The sequence below is a fragment of the Schistosoma haematobium genome, chromosome 6 (genome assembly GCF_000699445.3).
Source record: "Schistosoma haematobium chromosome 6, whole genome shotgun sequence".
NCBI classification, from domain to species: Eukaryota; Metazoa; Platyhelminthes; class Trematoda; order Strigeidida; family Schistosomatidae; genus Schistosoma; species Schistosoma haematobium.
Window position 1 is genome coordinate 11,127,173 of NC_067201.1, and position 24,407 is coordinate 11,151,579.

Consider the following 24,407-nt stretch of genomic DNA (forward strand, 5'->3'; position numbering starts at 1 on the left):
GTATCGCGCTTGAATTGGTTCCAATTCCTTTAAAAATAAAGGAAGCGCTTTAGTTTCATTATTTATTTATTGTTGTACTGCTATACCTACCACTCTCTGAGACGCGTCAGAACATAAAATTGGTGTTGCCTTCGGGTCAGGTCTTAGGTAGGTCAGTATGGTTGTGGGAGTAGTTGCCCTTTTAGCAACGTAAATTGCATCTTTCGCTCTGAAAGATAAGATGAACTTTTCGACTTTACTTTTTAACACTTCCATTAAAGTCTGTGTGTAGAGTAAAACGGCGATAAAAATTAATCATCGCGAAGAAATGTCGAAGTTTATTCAGTGAATCTGGTTCTGGGTAAATTTCAATGGCTCAAATTTTTTCATCTAATGGTCTGATTACATATTTTTTGGTCAGGTGGCCCAAAAATGTTCAAGCTCTCGACGCACAAAATGCATTTGGGTGTTTTGATAACTATAACAAATATCGAATCGTTGATGTAGGTAATCCATGTGGCCGTAGAGTGAACTGCTAGCTATCATTATATAGTCAACATACAGGAATGCAGAATCTAGGCCTTAGTGACCTCATTCGTAAAACATTGGGGTGCGTGCGCAATGTGTCTGCAATCCGAATGGCATTCTCAGGAATTCAAACAAACCAATATGCAATAGTGACTGTAGGTATGACGTGAAATTACTTTCGGGATTTAAGAACGACAAGTTAGGAAGACAAAACGGAACATCTACAAGATTATATCCAGTTATCTGATACCCTGTATATTGTCCTAAAGAGTTGTTAAAGCATGCAGCTCCATATAGTTGTAAGTATTTTTGCGTGATTTCATTAACTTTGTTCCGAGAAATCATCAATTTGACAAATAAAAATGAAGGAACAGAAATGAGTTGTATCTAAATTCTAGAGTATTCATGTGGTTTTTGTATTGAGGAAAGTGTTCCTTATCAGGTTTCGATGATCTTTGTTTGTATGTTCTAGTTAAGATATAAATGTTTTCACAAATTACTGTCAGATTTATGAAATTGTAATGTCTATGCGTTTGTTATTTGTCGTTTTGTATACTTTCGTTCTTTGGAAAGTGGTCCATCTTGAAAATGCAAGTGAAGTTTATTTCGAACCAAAGTCAGTTCATCTTCAGTCAGGTGGCTTCAGAAAAATATACATAGGATTAAAGTAGGTTATAAATTTACTTCGTATGATGAGTTTTTATCATATACCTCATATCTGTTTGTCTCTCATGACATTTATGTGCTCAGCGAATTGAAGTTTTTAGAGGAAATATCCAGTTTTGACATAGTATTGTTCAGCTACAACAGGTTGCTTTCTAAACGGTATTTATGATTAATGTGACGTTAGATTGTGAACCGACAAATATGGTATACAATACATATCGGACTCACCAGATTTTGCAGGAGAGCGCAGCCAAACTAGATGTTGTGGCCCTAGTTTTAATATCACAAGAAGACTTTACAAGTCATCATCCAATGTTTTTTATCCTTCATGACTATGATATCCCGTAGTGTCCGTGTTATTCTATAATTTTCTATTCGAAAATTTAGTGATAGATCATCTTGAGGCTAAGCCTTGATAAATGTAATGATTCTGTTCTATCTGAATAAAATCCCAATGTGAATATGGTAGTTTAGACAAATGAAAAAGGTTTTGTATGGACTAACATTCTATACTTCACTAGTATTTGAGCAATGATTGCAAATTAACTCGGTCATCATAAGACAATGCTGCTGAATTTTCGAATTTTCTTCTCAACTTGTTAATAAAGCAAACTTTTGCAAAACGTTCACGAATAAAACTGACTTTAGCCATATTCAACATAAAATTTTGCTTTTAAAACATTGTTATAATTTAACAACATCATTAGCTGCAAAAGGCTTTGTTTTCAGAATTTAAGCGGTGACAGATTGTTTTACATAGAAATGGTTTAGCTTCGGATAGTGCGTTTAGATGTACATGGAAATTTACTGCCTTGTATTAATTAGCCAGTTTGATCAAATAAATCATTACAATTTAAGGCTTACGTAATTGCAGTGTTATAAGAAAGTACATTTAAGTTCAGTGTAGAAGTTAATGAGTTTGGTCAGGTGTTAGGTTTTGCTTAAATGGCTTTCATGCCAAACTAGACTTTCTGCTCTTTTTATAACTGTGACTTGAGTAGGAACTAGTTTAACGTATAGAACCGAGCTTAATGTACGACTAACGACTGATGACTTTAACGTATGACATCATTTACTGTCTAATTATCAGTTAGTAAAGTGCAAAGTGAATACTGACGTGATAACTGATTAGTCAGATAAATAATACTTGTTTTTGAACTATTTAATGAAATGCTGATTTTTGCTATTTGTTAATTTTAATTATTTCCGTTTGTTATTATCAGTATTTTTTTATTTTTCGTAAACAATGTTCAGGGGTACAGCAGAACATGATATTTTTCTTGAGTTTCAATATTGGGACCGAAATGGCTCTGTAATTTCACTAAAAGAACCAAATCATTCTGTTATTCGGCCCGTTAATAACGTAACCATAAGAAAGATGCAATCGGAACCTTCGAATTTCACCGTTTTTGCGAAAACACCTGGTTATATATACTTGGGAATAAAGCCTGCTCCAAACGTAAACATTGTGAAGTAGGTGCATGCTCAGTTTGTGTTTACGTATTTTCATTAAAACAAGTTACTTTGCAATTTTACACGGGATCATTTAGAAAAACTCTTAAGGTATACATAAAAAATAATTGAGTATTTTCCACCGTTTTCATTAAGCCTATGGTGTTCAAATGAACGCTGTAGTCACTTCTTGAAATAAAATTAATCAAGAGCGACTGAATATTTTAATATAAATAGTGCTATATTCAGTTGGTTGATATGTAGAAGAGCTTTTTATTTAAGTTTGTTTATCAATAAGTAACATTCAAATCAGTTGTTAACAAATGAAAAAAGAGTATTATTTATTTATTAACATAATCGTTTTGTATCACACTCATTTGATTTGAAAATGCCTCATTAAATTGATTCAGATAAGACTATACTGACCGATATTTCTTAAAATGGCCAAGTGACTGTAAAATTTAAGAATACTGGCTCTGATTTTGTCTAATAAAAATAATTACGTAAAAGTCTAGTATAGCAACGAGCTAATCATAGTCGACGACTTTTAGGGTTATATGCAAAATTACGAGTTTGCATAAAGTGGTCAGTACAAATGTCTCTATATAGAATGTTTAAAATGAGGATGAAAAGTCACTTTTTGTCATTACAGAGTTAACAGTTGTGGTATTAAACGTATCAAATACTCAAGCGTTTATATGTATATTTTATCTAATCATTTGATTTTATCTTATAGCGCAGGTAAACCTATTTTTTCTGTAACTGTGGTGCATTTTCATTGGTTAAATACATTTCAAATTGTGATTGGCTGGATTTATTTTGCCGCTTGGACAGTTTCATTCTACCCTCAGTTCTTTTTGAACTGTAGACGAAAAAGGTAACTGATGGGTTTCATATGGTTATATTTAATTTCGGTGAGCAGATCATCTAAGTATGAATTCTGCATAAGAATATTTGGACTTTACTATTTAAACAATTTCTTTCCCATTGAGTTATCACGTAGCCAGTTTTTTTATGAGAGTAGCATGGATTTTGAGTGTTACTATTTACTATGAAATTTTTAGCTGACTGAACATGAAAATCCACAGTCATTCAAAGTGTGAATAGTTTTATTCTTAAATCTACTTAATTAAATTAATAGAACTGGCAGTTGCACGGTAAAATAGTATTTCGGTTATAATTTTTACAAAATGTTCACTTTGTCATCCTTGTGTTTGCTAGTGAAGTTAAATAAAGCATTAGTCAGATTGTAAGCAAAACCATACAATCTACACTTAAATAGGAAGCCCATTTAACCATAATTATCATTATTACATATTTGTAATCATAAATAATTATTATTAATAATTAGAAATAATTTATTTGTGTGGGGATTTGTGGAGATTGTAGTATTTTTACAGTTAAATTTATGAGTCGATCTAAGTTAGACTACCACTGAAAGCACTGGACGGTCGTTTCGCCCTAGTATAGGACTCTTCAGCAGTGTACATCCACGATCCCGCAAGAGGGTCTCGAATCCAGGACCTTAGGCATCATGCGCGAACGCTTAATCTCAAGTCCAGTGGGTCGGGATACAACGGTATTAATATCCCTATACTGATAACAAACACGTGGTCACTAGTGACTAGATTCAAGATGTAACTCCTGAAGTTTTAGTCAAAAGTTGTGACCGGTTGAGTGTAATCCGTGTAGGGTGTGAGACAACTATCCACTTCAGGCAATGGATGAAGGTTTGCACAACACTTCATGGATCGATTGAAGTTAGACATTAATACCGTAAGATGCCGGCTCTGTGATCTTGGGGTTAGGCGTTTGCGAAAGACAGGAGGTCCTGGGTCTGAGTCACACTTGTGGGGTTGTGGATGTGCACTGCAGAGGAGTGCGCATATAAGAACAAAACAGCCATCCAGTATTTTTAGGTTTTCAATGGTCGTCCAACTTAGATCGACTCATGAATTCGACTATGAAAATAATTCATTCTCTAAATAAATGATCTACACCACGTCATAAAACGTTAAAAGAATTTTTGTTTTATAATCATTAGGATATAATAGATATATCATTATTTTTATCCTTAACAATCTACACCAATGCTAAATTTATTTGAAATTATCAAATCAAGCCTTAGTGATAATATCAATACTTACTATCGTTTTAAATTGGGCATATATCGAAAAAGAACATTCATTAGAAAATTGCATTCCTGTGTAGTAACTTCTAAAAAACTTATATTTAACAATTTGTATGTCACTTATTTACTACTACAGCAACCTAAAAGAATCTACTTATCCACATGAATGAACCATACTCTGTAAATCATTTGTAACAAATACAAATCCAAATATTCATCTAAGCTCATTCAACACTATAAGAAGAAGGTAAATAGACTTGCGCAACATTTATTGCGTTGATTATACATTTCGTTTTTCTGAATAACGTACCTCAAAAACTGCATCATGATCGGTGAGATAGATAATGTAAAAGTATCATATGATATGTATCTGCAGGAAATTATACGTCTGCATAGGCATTTGTTTCTTTTAAATTCTGGTTAATTTCAGTTAATTTCATAATAGTTCAATAAGCAGAATGTTATTAAGTGAATATAAATTTAACCTAAACTACCTTATTCACATTGGGATTTTATTCAGATAGAACAGAATCATTACATTTATCAAGGCTTAGCCTCAAGATGATCTATCACTAAATTTTCGAATAGAAAATTATAGAATAACACGGACACTACGGGATATCATAGTCATGAAGGATAAAAAACATTGGATGATGACTTGTAAAGTCTTCTTGTGATATTAAAACTAGGGCCACAACATCTAGTTTGGCTGCGCTCTCCTGCAAAATCTGGTGAGTCCGATATGTATTGTATACCATATTTGTCGGTTCACAATCTAACGTCACATTAATCATAAATACCGTTTAGAAAGCAACCTGTTGTAGCTGAACAATACTATGTCAAAACTGGATATTTCCTCTAAAAACTTCAATTCGCTGAGCACATAAATGTCATGAGAGACAAACAGATATGAGGTATATGATAAAAACTCATCATACGAAGTAAATTTATAACCTACTTTAATCCTATGTATATTTTTCTGAATCCACCTGACTGAAGATGAACTGACTTTGGTTCGAAATAAACTTCACTTGCATTTTCAAGATGGACCACTTTCCAAAGAACGAAAGTATACAAAACGACAAATAACAAACGCATAGACATTACAATTTCATAAATCTGACAGTAATTTGTGAAAACATTTATATCTTAACTAGAACATACAAACAAAGATCATCGAAACCTGATAAGGAACACTTTCCTCAATACAAAAACCACATGAATACTCTAGAATTTAGATACAACTCATTTCTGTTCCTTCATTTTTATTTATCAAACTGATAATTTTGTAATAAACAACCGAAAATCTCAATTAAAACTCAGCATTCAAGAACTTCTGATATATGATTTACTAGGCACGTATTTTAAATAAACTGATCCTTTCAGGGTACTTGTATAATGAAGAAGAGCACAGGTGAGAAAAGCCAATTTACTGTTCAATAAAAATTTGCACAGTGCCTTTGTGAAATAAAAAATTATACATTAGGTGCATTATTTCTATATCTTACTCCAGTTGTCTTTTACATACTGCATGATTCTTCCAAATCTGTTGTTATTCCAATTGATTTCTGCTTATTCTTCTATTCTGTTCAATTCAGTCTTGCTCCGGCAGGCATTCCACTTCCAATTACTGCTACATACTATTTATATCTGTAAACATAAGCAGCGCACACCAAATTAGTATTATAATCCTATTATGTTACTGGAAATGATTATAAAATTATCGGTATATCGTCTCTCTCTGTGAATTCTCTAGTGGGATATAATGTAATGTATTTTTCTATATGCAATTCAGGAAGTATTGTAATCAATGAAATTAAGCTGTAAGATTTGATTTCCTCAAGCAATATCTCGTTAAATTATTGGATAAATAATTATTTTGTTTTCTGTTCTAGTGTGGTTGGATTCAATTTCGACTTTGCTGTGTTGAATGTGATCGGATTTTTATTCTATAGTATCTACAATATTGGTTTATACTGGATCCCACTTATTCAGGTTTGTGATATTAGTTTGATTGTCATTTATTGTATAGTCTTCATTTCGTAGATGTTATTCTTACTTTTCGTTTCTATTTGATGCTGACAAAGTTACTTTGTGTAATGTTTTGTCATTAAGGTCATGAATTGAACTAATTCAGATAGTTATAGAAACCAGGAAGCACTGGAAAGCTTTTGTGAGCTAGTATGGAAGTCCTTACTAACGAGTATCCATGAATTCATCGGTGATGAGACCCTAGAGTTTAAGGTTACGTGGGAAGCTTCCAACGTTTTAGGCCAATTGATTGGTATTCACTGGAATACATTTCCTATTTCATTTGTTTGGCGATATTTAGGAGCCAACATCCGTTGACATTGATAAAATCTACCAACGGTCAGTATGGTTACAGTTAACTGGTCAGGGCTTCTCACATGAACTCCGGTTAAGTACTCGCTACAAGGCCTGAATGTCCTGGGTTCAATCATCGATTGTGCAGTGTATGGGCACTGCTGAAATGTTTCATACTTATAATAAAGAGTTATTCAGTATGTTTTCCGGTTTTTGATGGTTGTCTAACTAATGTCAATCCTTGATGTATAACTTCTAATTGGCTTTTAATTAATTGGGAGACACAACCAAAAGAAAGAAGTAAACGGGGACAAATTTGGGGTCAGTAAGAACCAATCAACGTCGAGGTATACAGAACAAACTGTGAAATTCGAAATTCGAACACTTCACTTTTATCTGAAGTTTGTGCTGATGATGTCGTTCAGAAGAACGATGAAAGCTCCACGATCAAACCATCCAGCTCAGAGAACAAAACTCCATCAAAAAGAACCCGTTCCGTAAACAGATGTTTATCAAAAAGCTATTCATAACATCTTTCTCATCAGAGTATCTTAATCTTAATATCTTTTGAATATTTCTTACTTGATATAAAACGGAAGTATTGGGTATCCAGTAATCTACAGTCAAGAGTTTATGATTAAAAATATTTTTAGAAGACAAATATCATTATATTTTTAGATAATGAACTTACATCAACTACGCTAAGATTTACTCTCGTCATTTATACATTAAATTTTGTTATAAATAAATAAGATTCTTTTCAAATTATGACCCCGTTTCTGTTACAATTTTCCAATCAGTGTCATCGTTATCACAATTTCAGTTAAAATAGGGATTTCATTCTAATTCCGATATTATTATTATTACTAATATTATTACCACTACCATATACTTACGTGTATAGGGTGTCATGTCAACAAAAGTGCTGATTCGTGGAGTCAGCCAATCAGCTACAACGTAGGGCGAGGCACACATATGCATCGATCAAAGTTACCACACCTCATTAACACAACAAGATGAACACCGAATTCATAGAAGTGGTTAATTCAATGGTAGTAATATACAAAAGAAAGATTGCATATATGGACATAGTACAGGAAGAAAGAATTAGTTCTTAGAAAGAAGGATATGAAGCGATTTTAATCTCATAGTTTAAAGGAAGACAGACAGTGTATACACCGACGCCATTGTGGTCGATTCTGAGCCATATCATCCAGAGTCTCCAACCATTGGTTACGATAGTCATGCGGACCCCAACCAAATAGTCTGTATCTGCCAACATGGCTGAGACTAGAAGTTAGTGACTTCAAGCACTGATGCCACGTTTTGGTTTGGCCGCCCCCAATTTTCTTCCATCCGTCTTCAACACCGGTTAGCATTTCACGTCGTGGTAATCGGTGTTCAGGCATACATAACACATGGCCCAACTATCTCAGTCGATGGAGATTCACAACCTCATCAACTGATTTACCATCATTCCCTAATACCCTGTGTTTAGCCTCATTATTGCTTACCTGGTGATCCTAGCAGATGCGAGCAATATTTCTAAGGCATCTGTGGTCAAATACTAGTAGCTTACGAGTATCTTCTTCTCGTAATAGCCATGTTTTGCAGCCGTAAAGTAGAACAGAACAAACTGCTGCGCAGTATACTCGTCCTTTAATTGATAGACGGATAACTCGCCTTCACCATAGGTGACGTAAGTTGGCGGTTCGTAGAGTAGCTATAAATAACCATTTATTTATGAATATAATATTAAATAAATCAGTAGTAAGTCGAGAAAAAAAGATTATTACGTTTTGACATGTTGTAGATGGTTTATAGTTATACGCCAGTACTGATATTTTCTTACTATCAATAATCAGAACGTAATAGTTGATCAGTTCTTAGTTTGTATATAGATTTTTTATGCTTTGATATTACTTCTAACTTAAAGTTGATTACATTTTGAACTATTGGCTAGACAATAGAATCTGGTTTAATTCTGTCATGAATGTTAACAATGAAAAAAAGAACCATTCATAACTAACAATAAAAATACCACATATATCAGGTATGAATAGTCTGTAATAAAATAAAGAATTATTTCATTTTTGTATTGTTTGTTTTAATCTTTGCACAATCTGTCAATAAAAGACTGATCAATTACAATCCTTAACATTAATGGGAAGATTTAAATAAACAATACAAAAATGAATTAAAACGTTGCCTTATTGTATGAGGTAGTGGCTATTTGGACTCAGTAGCTAAGTAGATAACGAGATAGCGTTTAGAGCGAACGATATTGGGTTCGAGTCCCGAAGTCAACATTAACATCCAGCTGATGACTCCCAAATAGGATGAGACGCGTGCCCTGAATTTCACTGCTAGCCGTCATCTATCTTTGCCTATAAAATAAGAAATTGTTGCGTATTTAGTTAAAGTAAGTAAAAATTATCAAGCGATCTCAATTAATTGAATATAATGGTTTGAAGAATAATAAGGTTTTATAATTTCTAGAAGAGATGTACTCATAAATGCGATTGTACAGCTTCAAAAGATGATACTATCAAAGAAGAAGAGAGTTTTTCATCTAGGTCACTTCTTCTAGAATGAATTTAATTCATCCAGCTGACAAGTTCAAATTGGGGTGAAACACGCGTCACGGATTCCACTGCAAGTCATTACCTATTTCTGCTTTTAATACAATTTTATTGTAACTGATCTGAATTATTATGATTTTATAATCATAAATTTTTTTATACAGGATCAATATTTGCAAAGAAATCCTTTGGGATCAGTACCAGTACTAGAGAATGATTTGGCATTTGCATTTCATGCATTTCTAATTTCTTTATTAACAGCTTTACAAATATTATGTTACGAGGTAAGTTCAGTCAGTATTTTTTTATTGTGGAGACTTTTTTAACTAATTGAAATACATTATTGTTTCATAGATTTACCGATGAATTAGGTTAAGATCAGAGTAGTTTTAATTAGTCTGATCTTATTATTACATTCAATTTCCGTCAGTCAAATTTTCATAATAGTCATTAATAAATATGAGTTATCATTTCATTTGTCCCCCAAGAGAATTCTGACGAAGTCGAACTATAATTTATTTTTAACTCGGTAGCAGTTTTGAACACAATATTAACACACCTTAATACTTGTAAAGTTTTCAGTAAAAAATAGATGAAGTATAAATGTGTTGAATTTCGAAGGGTTTATATTTTGCCATTATTGATATTAAGGATTGTAACTGATCAACCTCTATTGGTATATATGGATCTTGGACAAAACGACTTGATATTGACATTTAGTTACGAGTTTTTATTACCATCGGATACTGGTCTGCAGCAAAGTCAAAGATATGCCCTTCTCTCAGTTTAGAACTCGTCAGCTGAATATATCTACATTCTAGTATTTATGTTTTTAATGAGACTCGAACCTAGTACCTTTTGAACACTAAATAAAACCCATAACCACTGAATAAGCTAGTGGCTATTTAGTCTAAGTATCTCAACAGATATCATGTTATCTTTTAAAGAGAAAGTTAGTGGGTTCAAGTTTCTGTATAGATACTGGCATTCAGAGACGTCCGTTTAAGGAGTTCCAAATAAGGATGAAATCCTACTTCGAGATACTACTGCTGTGTAGTTTTAACAGTAAATGAAACTGTTTCCATCAGTCAAAAATTCAACTTTAGCATGTTGATCAACTGCTAATTTAGCAAAATGTATACTTATAACATATTTGACAATTTCGAAATATCAGAATGCGGGTTTGTGGACATTGCAGTAATTTTAATAGTTGAATTGATGAGTCGATCTGACTTATACCACCGCTGAAAACCCAGAAGCATTGGACGACCATTTCGTCTCGTCAGTAGTGTACATCCACAATCTCACACGTGGGACTTAAACCCAGGATCTCCTTTCTCTCACATAAACGTCTAACCTCAAGACCATTGAACCGGCGCCTGACAGTGTTAATGTCTAGTTTCAATTGATCCATGAAGTGTTGCGCAACTTTTCATCCATTGTCTGAAGTGGATAACTATCTTCACTCGACACGAGTTGAACTCTACTTGTCACGGCTTCTCATTAGAATTCCAGAAGTTACATCTTGAATTTACTTACTAATAAGTACATGATAATTATTATCAGAATGGGAGATTTGTGAAGATTGTAGTAATTTTAATAGTTGAATCCATGAATCGATCTAAGGATAAAATGATCATCCAGTGTTTCTAGGTTTCCTATGATTCGTTTAGCTTAAATCATTTCATAAATTCAACTATATTCAATTTTAAAATAAGTCAAAATACTTCTTCTTCATCTTCTTTAAATATGATTTGGTATGCCATACAAATTGTCATCATTATTATTTGTCTATTACATAACATTTATGTAAGATCAAGTTCATTTATATTCTGAATATTATGACTATTAGATGTCATATATTGAATACATAATTTTAACTGTAATAATATTTTTGTAAATATCTATTTGAAAATGATCGGTACTTTGTTATGTATATGAATAAGTTGAATGTTTCTTATTGTTTATTTGAAATGTCATGTACAAGATCTCTATTATTACTGTTATTATCACTGTAGTGTATCATCGAGATAAACATTCTTCTCAAATTGATTGTTACATGAAATATGAAAAAAAAATATAGAGAAAACATTCGATTACATAACTTTGAAATCATAATCTGATGATAGGGGGGGAGTGATTATTACTATCAAAGTGATTATTCATTTTATTTTTATAGTCAAAGTTTAATAAATCACAAGTGAATAACATGATAACGTTTGAAGTGAATGGTATTGGGTTCAAGTCTTAGAGTAAACATTAACTCTAAGATACAGGGAAATCAAACCAACAAATTCAAAATGGAACAGAACATATGTCCTGAATTTCATTGATAACCACTATTCATCTCTGATTATAAGGATCAATAAATCTATTTACGTCAAATAAGCTTAAAATAGTAAAGTCTAAAGTATCTGTAGATGATCTTCTGTTTGTGAATTTTCAAATAGAAGAGTTCAAAGGTGTCTGATTTTTATAAATAATCTATCTTTCTTTCTCCTTATTTTCAACGTTGCCATCAACATGTTGATATAAAGCAAAAGAACAAAAAAAACGAATCATGAGATAATTCAAGCTCCGATTTCTAGTTCGTTAATCTAAATTCTTCTTTACAAAGAATAAAGTTTTCGTTTTGATTGAATTTTACTGATTTTTAATAATTGATCATGAAAATGTATACATGACATTTGTGTTTTCTTACTCTTTAGTATACGGTTAAAATGACATAATTGTGTTGTTAATTTGATTGATTGTTCTTAGTAAAGTACCGTAAATGATATAGAATTCAGTAGAACAAATAAGTTTAAAAAATTTATTAATAAATCTACATGTTAAGATGGTTGTTGGAGGTAGTCAACAGGAAACCCTTGGACCCGGGTTTCGTGCTACTTGGGACTCGTCAGCAAGGTGTACCTGTAATCTTGAGGGAACTGGTGCTCCCTGACTGACTCGATCCAGTGTCACCCAGCTTCACAGTCAGAGACGTTACCACTAGGCTATCCGGGCCGTGACCGACCTCCTGTAAGACTGAGATGTAGTCACAATTGATTAATCACTGGTTGGTAACCAATACCATGTGTATCAAGTCCTTAGTGCAGATCGATAGCACCACCCCGTGATCAATCAATTGTGAAATCTACATGTTATTTGTTTGGAAGAAAACATTATCGCTGATGAGTGAAAATAATACTAAGCGGTTAGATATGACTAACAGAAAACCATGGGTCAAGGTTTCATCCTGGTAAATAATTGTACTTGGAATCTTGAAGGAAATGGTGCTCACTGATGAATTCGAATCGATATTAACTAGTATCATAGTTGAAGACTGATCGCCAGTTTTACTGAAATATTTACATATAATTGATCATTGAGTAGTAAGCAAAATCAGAGAGTATTAATAGAAGCCGTTTAGCTCTAAATGCTAGAAAAAACATCAGATTTGTCACTACTCAGTGATTAATGAATTTCAGTGAATAAATCTTTGAAAATGACACAAGTTAATATGATCTATGATCATTGTTCTTTAAACACGTCTTCTTATTCAAATAATAATATAATAGTTAGGAGAGTTTGTATTAAATAACCAGTTGTTATTATTTGAAACGGAATTAAATCAATCTATATTGAGATATGGGCTTCTTGTACAGATAATTCAATATTTAACTGCATTTATAATTTGACTTTATTTTGAATAATACCTTAAAGTTACAAACTGTTATGCATCCTTCTTTGTATTTTGGAACCTTTTAAAGTATCTAGACTATCTAAGAATGAAAATAAGCTTGAAACTAGCAAATATTTACACTACAATTGTTAATTTTCTTGAAATGCAAATGTTTCTTTGATATCAGATTAAACCAAGTAGCAACAGCTTACATTTGATACACTACTCTTCATATTTAAACTTTATAAAACTATTGTTTAAAGTTTGTAGTTATACCAGATGAGAAATAGTTAAATATAAATGTATTATCATTGATAATATGTTTCCATAACGATCACTTTTATTTATTTATTTATTTTATTTTAACACATAAACATTGGTACAAGGAGGCACCAAATACATATGCGCCACACAAATCTCATTTGATATGTGTGAGGGCTGTGATGCTGCCCGGCTGCCCAAACCGAAGCAGGCGGTTTTCCTAGGGGCCATACCTGGAGCCTTCAACCCAAAGGTCTGATCCACAAGGCAGTGGAGCATCATAAGGAGATGCAGTCCCATGATAGCTGGTGACCAACGATTGGTTCAGATGCCATTTGTCCCTTCAGGATTTTGGAGCCCATGTGCACCATTGGTTTGGAATCAGGGTTTTCCAACTCCCCTAGGTGGACTCTCCATGTCCATCAACCCGGTTAAAGCACCGGACGTTCGCTTTTATTCTTCTCAATTTCGTAAACAACACCTTTGGTGCGAGAAGGCAGTGAGTAGGACTTCCTTGGCAGGGTCTATATGCGCGTGGCCATGTGAGAGCATTTCGAGAGGGAGAGCAAACTCTCATCACTCTCGGCCGTACCAGGGCATTTGGGGGCTCTGACGAGATTCGAACCCACGAACTATCAGTCTCACGCGCGAGCGCTTAACGACTAGACCACTGGGCCAACTTTATGTTAATAATTTATTTTCATATTATATATTGTAATCTATTATTCAGAAAGCTATTATGTCATTCAAATGTTGACATTATTATAATCAGTTTAGTTTAGTTTTATTTTTCTAAAACAAAGAAATTATTTTTATATTTTTTTAGCGTGGTGGTCAACGTGTATCAAAGACATGTATAGGAATAATAATATTAATCATTATCCATACGATAATTGTTTGTATATTAGGCGGAGTTCATTACATGGAATGGTTAGATACGTTCTACTTATTATCTTATGTTAAACTATTTATCTCATTCATTAAATATGCACCTCAGGTAAGTAAACATGTGATGTAATTAAATAAATGGAATATTTATTTTATAATTTTATTGATGAAAGTTTTCCCAGTTGATTTAAAGTTATTTCTATCGGTAGTCATTCAGTTTTTTAGTCATAAATATGATGTCTTATTTTGTTATTTAAATATAATCCTATTGTTCAATCGTAAAAGTAATCTTCCTTTCTTCAATTTGTATGGAATTGATAATTCTAAGCACCAACTGTGAGTTACTTTCCTACTTACTGACACCTATTACTCCTCGTGAAACATAGGCTACCGATTAAGATTCCCTAACCAATTCTACCCAGGACCCTGCTTTTAAGTCGATGCCAAGTGCTAGTTATTCTTTTGATGATCTCTCGAATGTGCATCCATTCCACATTCTGCGACTCTCTTTGATTTCCTCTTCCACTGGAATCTGATTTGTTATCTGCCACCGTAGGTTGTTACAGATGGTATCTGGCCAATGGGTATTAAATATTTTGCGTAGAAAACTGTTTACAAATAATTATACCTTTTTGATGATAATTGTAGTAATTTTCAAAGTTTCATTTGAGTATGGCAAAACTGTCTTTAGTTTCGTAATAAAAATTCCAACTTTGGTGTTGTCTAACAAATGTTTTGAGCTGCAAATGTTCTTCAACTTTAGGAATTTTTAACTCCTGTTTTTCCAAAGGCAGCATAAAATAAAAAAAGGAACAGAACAGTTGTTAGCATGTTTCCTCTTTTTGTCTATCACTTGCAATAAATAAGAGAGACGAACACATTGGAATTCATGTATGATGGCTTCAGAAAAAAAATAGACTTGTAGCAGTTAAACTGTAGAATACCTGGTTGGGATCCGCGAGACGATAGTAACCGATGGCTAGAGACCTTGAATGAAATGACTCAAAATCGTTTGCAATGGCGCAGGTGCATCCACTCTTTGTGTTCTCCCGAATTCTAATCTTCTGGATTATTCATGTCCCTTTTTTTCTCTTCCCAAATTTATTTCATTGTATTATACTCTTTAAGTAACATCTCCAAACACTAATCTTCCCGATTACTGCTTGCACTCTTATTACCACTACCACTACGGGATTTGAATCGACCACTGCATCTCTGTGCTAATGTGGTATGGTAACTCAAACTGATGAACGTACGTGTGAAGTTCTACATTGTTACTGACTGACTAAACTGTTTGTAAACTTTTTTGACTGAAGTTAAGTGTCGGATACTAACTATGAAACACATTGTGAAAATGTATTTTTTTAAATAAATAAAATTTGGAAATATGTTATTACAGAGATTTATTGATATATTGCACAATAAGTACTGAGAATTGCTTACCTTAACAAAGTTTGTAAGGCTTTTCACCTATAATACATTGTCAATCTTTAGTTGTTTTGTACAGAGACTTGTAAAAATTAGTTCAAGCTTGATTTCTTTACTTGTAAAGTATACTGTAACATATAAATGTTTATAGATTTAAACTTCAAGACCTTGGAATGTATCCAATCAGTGGTGGCGAGGTTTTAACTTAGAAACAAATCAACGAGATTTAGGATAAAATGTCTTGGTGTTTGATACAAAATTCACACTTTCATATAGTTAAGTACTATTTTGACATTGTAGTTAATATCAATTCTCATTCCTAATTTTGATATTCCACTCTAAACCCTAAATCTTGATCTATCACATTAATTTACAATATTCTTGTACCTCTAGTTAGTAGGTGAATATTTTTTAAAGGTCACTTTAACACTACTCGTAGATTGTCTACTTTAACAAGTTAGATTATGTACAATGTTTTTGATAGCTTATTACAGATAATTACTATTTAAGGGACCATTCTATTAACATAAACTATTTAATTGATATGATTCCGAAAATTTTGTTTTCTATATTTCATTATCAAAGTACAAGTACAGTTTAGCTGATCACCAAAGTTTAAAAAAAAACAAAAAAAACAAAGAAACAAAGCAACACAACAAACTGTAAACAAATCTAATGTAATTGATCATATTTTAGATTATATATCATCTATCATAGTATTGTTCATTGATTGAATCATTTTAACAGTTACATTATTATTCAACTAATATGTCATGTAATCTAGTCAACGTTTAACCATAATATTTTGCAGATTGAAATCACGAGTCAGTTGAAGCTAGACCACCATTGAAAACCTGGAAGCACTGGACGGCCGTTTCGTCCTAGTATGGGACTCCTCAGCAGTGCGCATCCACGATCCCGCACCACGTGGGGCTCGAACCCAGGACCTACTGGCTTTGCGCGCGAGCACTTAACCACTAGACCACTGAGCCGGCATCCAACGGTGTTAATGTCTAACTTCAACCAATCCACGAAGTTGCGCCACCGTACACCATTGTCTTCAGTGAGTTCCTATCTCACAACAGACCTGGTTGAACTCCACTGGTAACGGCTTCTCACTAGAACTTCGGGAGTTTTTCCTGAAGTCAGTCACTAGTGAGCAGTTGATTATTATCAGAATGGGTTTTGTGGAGATTTTTTAGAAATTTCACAGATTGAAATCATGAGTCAGTTGAAGCTGGATTGGTTGAAGTTAGACATTAACACCGTTGGATGCCGGCTCAGTGGTCTAGTGGTTAAGTGCTCGCGCGCGAAGCCAGTAGGTCCTGGGTTCGAGCCCCACGTGGTGCGGGATCGTGGATGCGCACTGCTGAGGAGTCCCATACTAGGACGAAACGGCCGTCCAGTGCTTCCAGGTTTTCAATGGTGGTCTAGCTTCAACTGACTCATGATTTCAATCTGTGAAATTTCTAAAAAATCTCCACAAAACCCATTCTCATAATATTTTGACTGATAATTTGTATAGTATAATTACCGTATATTTATGTACTCATCACATGACGCTTATATTAATGTAGTAGTAGTAGTCTATATAGGAATTGTAGAACAATTTATTGAGATAGTGTTTTGTTTAAGTTTTTAGGATGATAATAATAATTATTATTATTATTATGAGGTGTATTTATCATGAAACGTTTGTTTTGGGACCTGTGAATGTGAAAGAAATACAGTTATGCAATAGCTTATCGATCGATAAAGACAATTTCTATTATAATATTGTTTGTATTCAAAAGAACAAATCCAATGACGAATGTAATAATACAAAATATCTTTCATCTGAACATGAACTATAAATAATAATGAATAAGAACTTTCGTCTAAATTTGATCGAATAGTTTCACAGTATTTGGGCGCCGAGTTGATGTCAGACATTAAAGAGGGAGAATGTATTTGTAAAATCTCAGCGTATGAATTTTGAAGTAAATCCAACGTTTCGTCTAGCAAACTGGTCCAAGCTATTTTAAGGAAAATATAATCAAACATTAAAATTATCGAATATAAATAGGTACATGGTTTTCCGGTTCACTGTACACTGAATAAGTCATACAATCAACGTGAACAATGTTTGAAGTAGGTATTTACATTAGTGTGTAAGAGACGTGTGGTGTGAAACGAAAAGTGTTAAGATAGCAGATTGTGTGTATACGTAAGTGATTTGAGAAATTTCATTCACTATATATTGTCTCTGGTCGGTGGAATTAAGAAAACATATGATTTTTTTAAATGAATGATATGAATCAAAAATGTCACAGCATGCATCAAAAGAAGATAAATAAACACGATAAACGAATGAATCCAAAAAGGAAGAATTTATAATTGAAAGTTTGTGTTATTTTAATGTTCCAGTCAATTGTTTAACATATTCAGATAAGATAACTGATTTGAACCGTTGAACCTTGAAAAAGCTTGGACCAGATTGCCAGGAGAAACGTTGGATTTACTTCGAAATTCATTCGCTGAGATCTTATAAATATATTAATAGCTTTTGACTTATTCTTTTATCATTGGGAAGATACAGTAAAATAGATGTTTGCTATCACTGTAGTGGAAGATGAGTAAATATATTTCATTTTTTGGAGATTTGTGGTGTGCTCTTGAGAATTGATCATTGAAGATGTAAGTTAGTTTCAGATACACACAAGAGGTTGAAAAAATGAAAGTGGATATTTTAAAAAAATGATACTTTTACTGAACTGATCTAGTTTATTTCGATCTTTATTTTCTAAATTTCATTTTATCTCAGTAATTATCTAACTAGGATACGTTTAATGAAAGATACTGTTTGATAGTGAAATGAACATATGAATAAATGAAACATTTAGATATAGGAACAAACTAATTTATAACTCATTGTTTTTTTTCTACGTTCGAAAATTGAATAGAGCATCAGTAAAAAATAGCATCGTATACTTACTTACTTACGCCTGTTACTCCCAATGGAGCATATGCCGCCGACCAGCATTCTCCAACCCACTCTACCCTGGTCCTCCCTTTCCAGTTCCTCTTTTCCTTTGGTCTTGAGGATTCTATGTGAGGGCTTGTGACTCAGTTGGATGCTTTCCTCAATGTGTGTCTTATCCACTTCCAGTGCTTCTTCTTGATTTCTTCCTCTGCTGGGATTATATAATACTCATGAATTTGACGGAATTTAGAATGAATGTTAAGAAGGAGAGTAAAAATCAATTCACTTATCAATATGCGATTGTGAAGATTGATGAGTCTTTGATTGAGATTGAAAACCTGAAAGAATTGCATGGCCGTTTCGATCTAGTATTACGCATTCACGATCCCTCACACGAAACCGAAAGTCCTGGGTTTGAATCCTATGTGCGGGATCGTGAATGCACACTACTAAGGAGTCCCATACTAGGACGAAACGGCCATCCAATGCTTCCAGGTTTTCAATGATGGTCTAACATTCATCAATTCATGATCCCAGTAAAAAAAAACTCAATTCACTTACTTTGCAAACAAATTATGCTCTCAATAGATAATTATAGTATAAAGCCTACCTCAATCTAACAAATGAAATTTATTTTTATTTAAGTTATTCATATTTTTTAGATGAATCATTAAACACTTTGTATTTAAAAGGTTAAGAGCAAAGTGTCGTTAAAACACATCTGATTCTAAACCAATTTATAAATATGACAAAGTACAGATCGTGCTAAAATGTGGTCTTATAGCTTGATAGATATTTTAATAAAACGCTATATATATATATATATAACCCATTTTTCGACTACGTCGGAATAACAATCTGGTGAATAAAAGTTAGCACCATGGATGATCAATCAAAGTATTGAATGCAAAACGCATATACATTGGTTAATAGCTAATAAAAAAACACTAGCAGATTGAATATATCATGGTAACAAATATTTATAAATCATAATTAAAATCTTCAAAATGTCAATTCTATTTAATATGATAGAATATTATAAATAAAACATATTGAAAGGTGTATAACAGTAGGAAGTTGATGATCACTTAATGGAATACATTAACTTATGGAGGGATTGAAATACGTTATTGATTAAAAAACTGTTACATGTAAAAGAAGTGATATATAGTTAGCTTCAATAAATATGTAAATATTAAGATAGACAATACTTACTTAATTACTTACGCCTGTTACTCCAAATGCAGCATAGGTGCCGACCAGCATTCTCCAACTCACTCTGTCCTGGGCCTTCTTTTCTAGTTCCATCCAATTCTTGTTCATTTTAATCATGTCTATCTCCATTTCCCGGCGTAATGTGTTCTTTGGTCTTCCTCTCCTCCTTTGGCCTTGAGGATTCCATGTGAGGGCTTGTCTTGTGACGCAGTTGTGTGCTCTCCTCAATATGTGTCTTATCCACTTCCAGCGCTTCTTCCTGACTTCTTCCTTCGCTATGATCTGGTTTGTTTTTCCCCACAGGAGGTTGTTGCTGATAATGTTTTCTGGTTAGCGTTTGTTTAGCGAGTTAGTTTTCTACGGGATGGGGTCGCTAACCCCATGCCCAACCCTCCTCCTTTATCCGGGCTTGGGACCAGCAGTAGCCTCCGGAGAGACTCCATCAGGAAATATTCTGCTGCGAACATTTTGCCACAAATAACTTCAATATGACAATATATAATTATTATCCTTTCGTTTAATTAATTGGTATTGAAAGATCAATGTATATATGTTTGCCTGATGTGAGAGTTACGAATTGATTGTTTCAATTTTAGTCATTTAATCTATTAGTTGTAAATTTGAACATCTTATGACATATTTGATCTTGAGCACTTATTATAAAGTATCACATGGTTTCACAGTAATCATGTGTCTGAAAGTTATATACCAAAAACATAAAGCTGGTAAATGAGTTATATTACATTGATGTTTTTTCAATCCTTTCATGATGAATTCTTATAGTTAAGTACAGTAATATTATTCAAGTCATTATAATCATTTTGTCCAATCATTGGCAATAATATTATACTTTTGACAGTTGAACTCACAAACTCATCTTAGTTAGACCACTAAATGGCTTTGCTCAGCTACGGTCCCGCAAGTGGAAATCGAACTCAGAACCTTTGGTCTCGTGAGTAAACGCTTAACCTCTAAACTAATGAGTCAGTATTAAACGATTTTAGTGTTTAACTTCAATCAATCCATGATCATGCATAAGCCCTCATACATCGCCTGCGGTGGATAACAGTCTCACACCCTACACAGACTGCCCTCCACTGGTCACAGCTCTTCACCAGAACTTCAGCAGTTACATTTTGAAGTTAGTCACTTGTGAGAATGTGATTGTTATTAGTATGAAGGATTTCAACTGTAGAAATACTGCAATCTCCACTACAATTCGCCACACTAATATTATCCTTGATAGATGAGCACTTTTTCTACTTTACAGAGTTTATTATCAAAAACTGTCTCAAGTGGATAATCATGTAGATATTATTCTCTGTGATTTATTTCCAAAAATCTGTTATTTTGATTTTGTTTATTAAGAAAGACAAAGTTTGTTTATTTGCTTAATATAAATAATTCATGATAAAAATATATAACTCGGATACGGGAACATATCCCAGCTTGGTTCTATAAGGATGAAAGGAAAGCAGTTAGGAGTTCTATACTTGAACACCTAATCGACTATAACCATTTTACAGATACACAAATTGACTTTAAGGTTGTTTATATGATTCGTTCAAATCTACCCAGATTTCTTCGTATCCAACTCTTAAAAATAGCCGAAGCTCTTACCATTTAGGAGCTTAAACCAGAACTATGCTTACAAAAGAAGTACGTCTTATCGTTATCGTTACCTTGGCCTGAATTATTTTGATAATCCTATTATTATTATTATTATTACTGCATTCCCCCCTTTACTTATGTCTTATATTCTCATTGTTTTATTCGTAAATGCTCATCATATCACCTTATTTATTATTTTTTACACCTCTATGACCTTTAATTATTATAACAAAAACTTTTTAATCATCTTATTATATTCACTAAATCTATTGTTATTATTCATATTACATAATCTAGTATTATAACACTTTTTTATTAACTGTGTTCACATTTCCTCAAGGAATTAGTACTTTTCCAAAAACAAAAAATTTTCATATATGTACGATTGTACAGCTTGATAATAAATTCGTTGAAAAGAGATCCCTTCGCTGAACTTCGTGTTTTAAAAATATATAAGTATTTGGGTTTATTATCAGCGGTTATTTTAAACATTCTGTGAAATCAAAGCTTATTTACTGTCGATTGCGAAGAAATCTAATATAAATGTATTTTATGCTTCTTTCTTTTTTTTCTAAACATTTATGAACATAAATCTAGGCTTTAATGAATTTTCGTCGCAGGAGTACAGTTGGTTGGAGTATAGGTAATATTATATTAGATTTCACTGGAGGGATTCTAAGTATTGCACAAATGTTGATTATAGGATACAATACGGGTAAGGGATAATTATTTTATATAAATGATACATTTATTTTTCTATTGTAATTATATTCTGGTGTTTCAATTGCAATCATGAAACGATCAGTGCTAGACCACCATTAAAAATCTGAAAGCCCTGGATAGCCTTTTTGTCATAGCATAGGACTCCTCAGCAGTGTGCACCCATGAACCCGCACGCGGGATTCAAAAGAAATGGCTGTCCAGTACTTAGAGATTTTCGTGATCTCATTTGTAGCTCAACAATCTCCACAACCTCAATCTGAGAACATATTCTGGGATTAGGTATGTCAAATATTTATTCTCAGTCAATGAGTGAATACACTACATTAAGTGATATGATATTATCAAGTACTTATTTCTCTAACAGAATATCTTTGTGTATATTTTTGAATATGTTATAAAAGTTGTATTAACTAATTACATAATATTATACACACGATGATACAAACAGAACTGATTTGTTATATATGATAGTGTATGTATCATTTTAGTATCGTAGGCGCTATTCATGCATTAAAAATAGTTTATGTCTTCTGACTAATTATCAATCAAATACTGTTTTCATTAATCAGCAGATGTTAGTGATTTCACTTTATTACAGATTGTATGGTAACGAAGCTTTTTTTGTGTATGTCAATTCATCTGTGAAACTTATCACTAATTAGCTTACTAAATTAGAATTTTTATAACAGACTAATCACACAAGTTGAAACCATTAAATAAACATTATACTTCAGACATCAGTTTGTCTTATCATGGTGATTCTATCTGAATATGTAAATGTTTTATTTCATTTCACATTTGTATATGATATAGACCAATTTATTGAATTTGTTCATATTAAACATGTTAATTCTGTTCTCTATCCTGTTACTATTTCTCATTTATAAATATTATGTATAAATGATGATTATACTTAGTTATATGATGAGATGATATTATAAGCTTATGCTTTTTATTTATATCATTTTATTAATACACACAGATGATGTTAGTAGTATAACTGGATCACCAATCAAACTTGGATTAGGTATTTTATCGATTGGATTTGATATTTTATTCATGGTACAACATTGGTGTTTATATCCATCATCATCATCAACAACAACAACAGGATCCTTTTCATCGTCATCATCATCAGTAACTCCTTCATCACAGTCATCATCAGAGAAACCAAACAAATCTGAAAAAGCGTAATCTTAAAGTAGAAGTAACACAATAATACTATTGGAAATATTAATTTTATATGCAAATGAAACAGAGCATCTATTTCATATATATATATCTTTCCTCTTTTCCTTGCTTTGATTGATTTTCAACTTTTAGGTTGTATTTTGTTTTTCTTCTATCTTTAAAATCCAGTTTTCTTTTGAAAAAAAAAGAAAAGAAAACTTGTTTTCATCTTTACATGATAAACAACTTGATCAAAGTACATTTTTCTTTTTTGACGCTTAATCCATTTCTAATTCAGGTACTTGATAAAATTCTATTCTATTTTACATGTACTATGCTTTGTATAAATGAAGTTTATTGATTTATTACTATTTTTTTTTTGTAATTAATATTTTGTTTTTAATTAATTTTTATGAATGAATGAAATAGATTTCATTGAATTTCATTGTGTTTATCTTGTATAATTATTACATAACTAACAGTAATAGATAAGAAATCATAAGCAAAGTATTTTATATATTTTCAATGGTTAAGATCATGAGTTAGTTGAAGCTAGACCAATATGGAAAACCTGGAAGCACTGGACGGCTGTTTCGTCCTATTGTGGAACTCCTCTATTATGAGATAGTAACTCATTGAAGACAATGGTGGATGTGTCGCTCAATTTCGTGGATTAGTTGAAGTTAGACATTAACACCGTTGGATGCCGGCTATCTCAGTGGTCTAGTGGTTAAATGCTTGCGCACGAAACCAGTAGGTCCTGGGTTCGAATCTCGTAGGGGGCGAGTTTGTGGATGCGCACTTCTGAGAAGTCCCACAATA

General features: G+C 32.8%; 1 protein-coding gene across 1 annotated transcript; it reads left to right on the plus strand.

Moving 5' to 3' along the window:
* Positions 1-1,028: 1,028 nt before the first annotated feature.
* Positions 1,029-24,027, plus strand: MS3_00008509 (uncharacterized protein; the record flags this gene model as incomplete). The annotated part of the gene is made up of 8 exons (XM_012937020.2): positions 1,029-1,174; positions 2,428-2,646; positions 3,362-3,502; positions 6,652-6,751; positions 9,828-9,947; positions 14,415-14,585; positions 22,290-22,407; positions 23,398-24,027. 8 exons carry the CDS (start codon positions 1,029-1,031, stop codon positions 23,607-23,609), a joined length of 1,227 nt encoding a protein of 408 aa, XP_012792474.1. The 3' UTR covers positions 23,610-24,027.
* Positions 24,028-24,407: the final 380 nt, after the last annotated feature.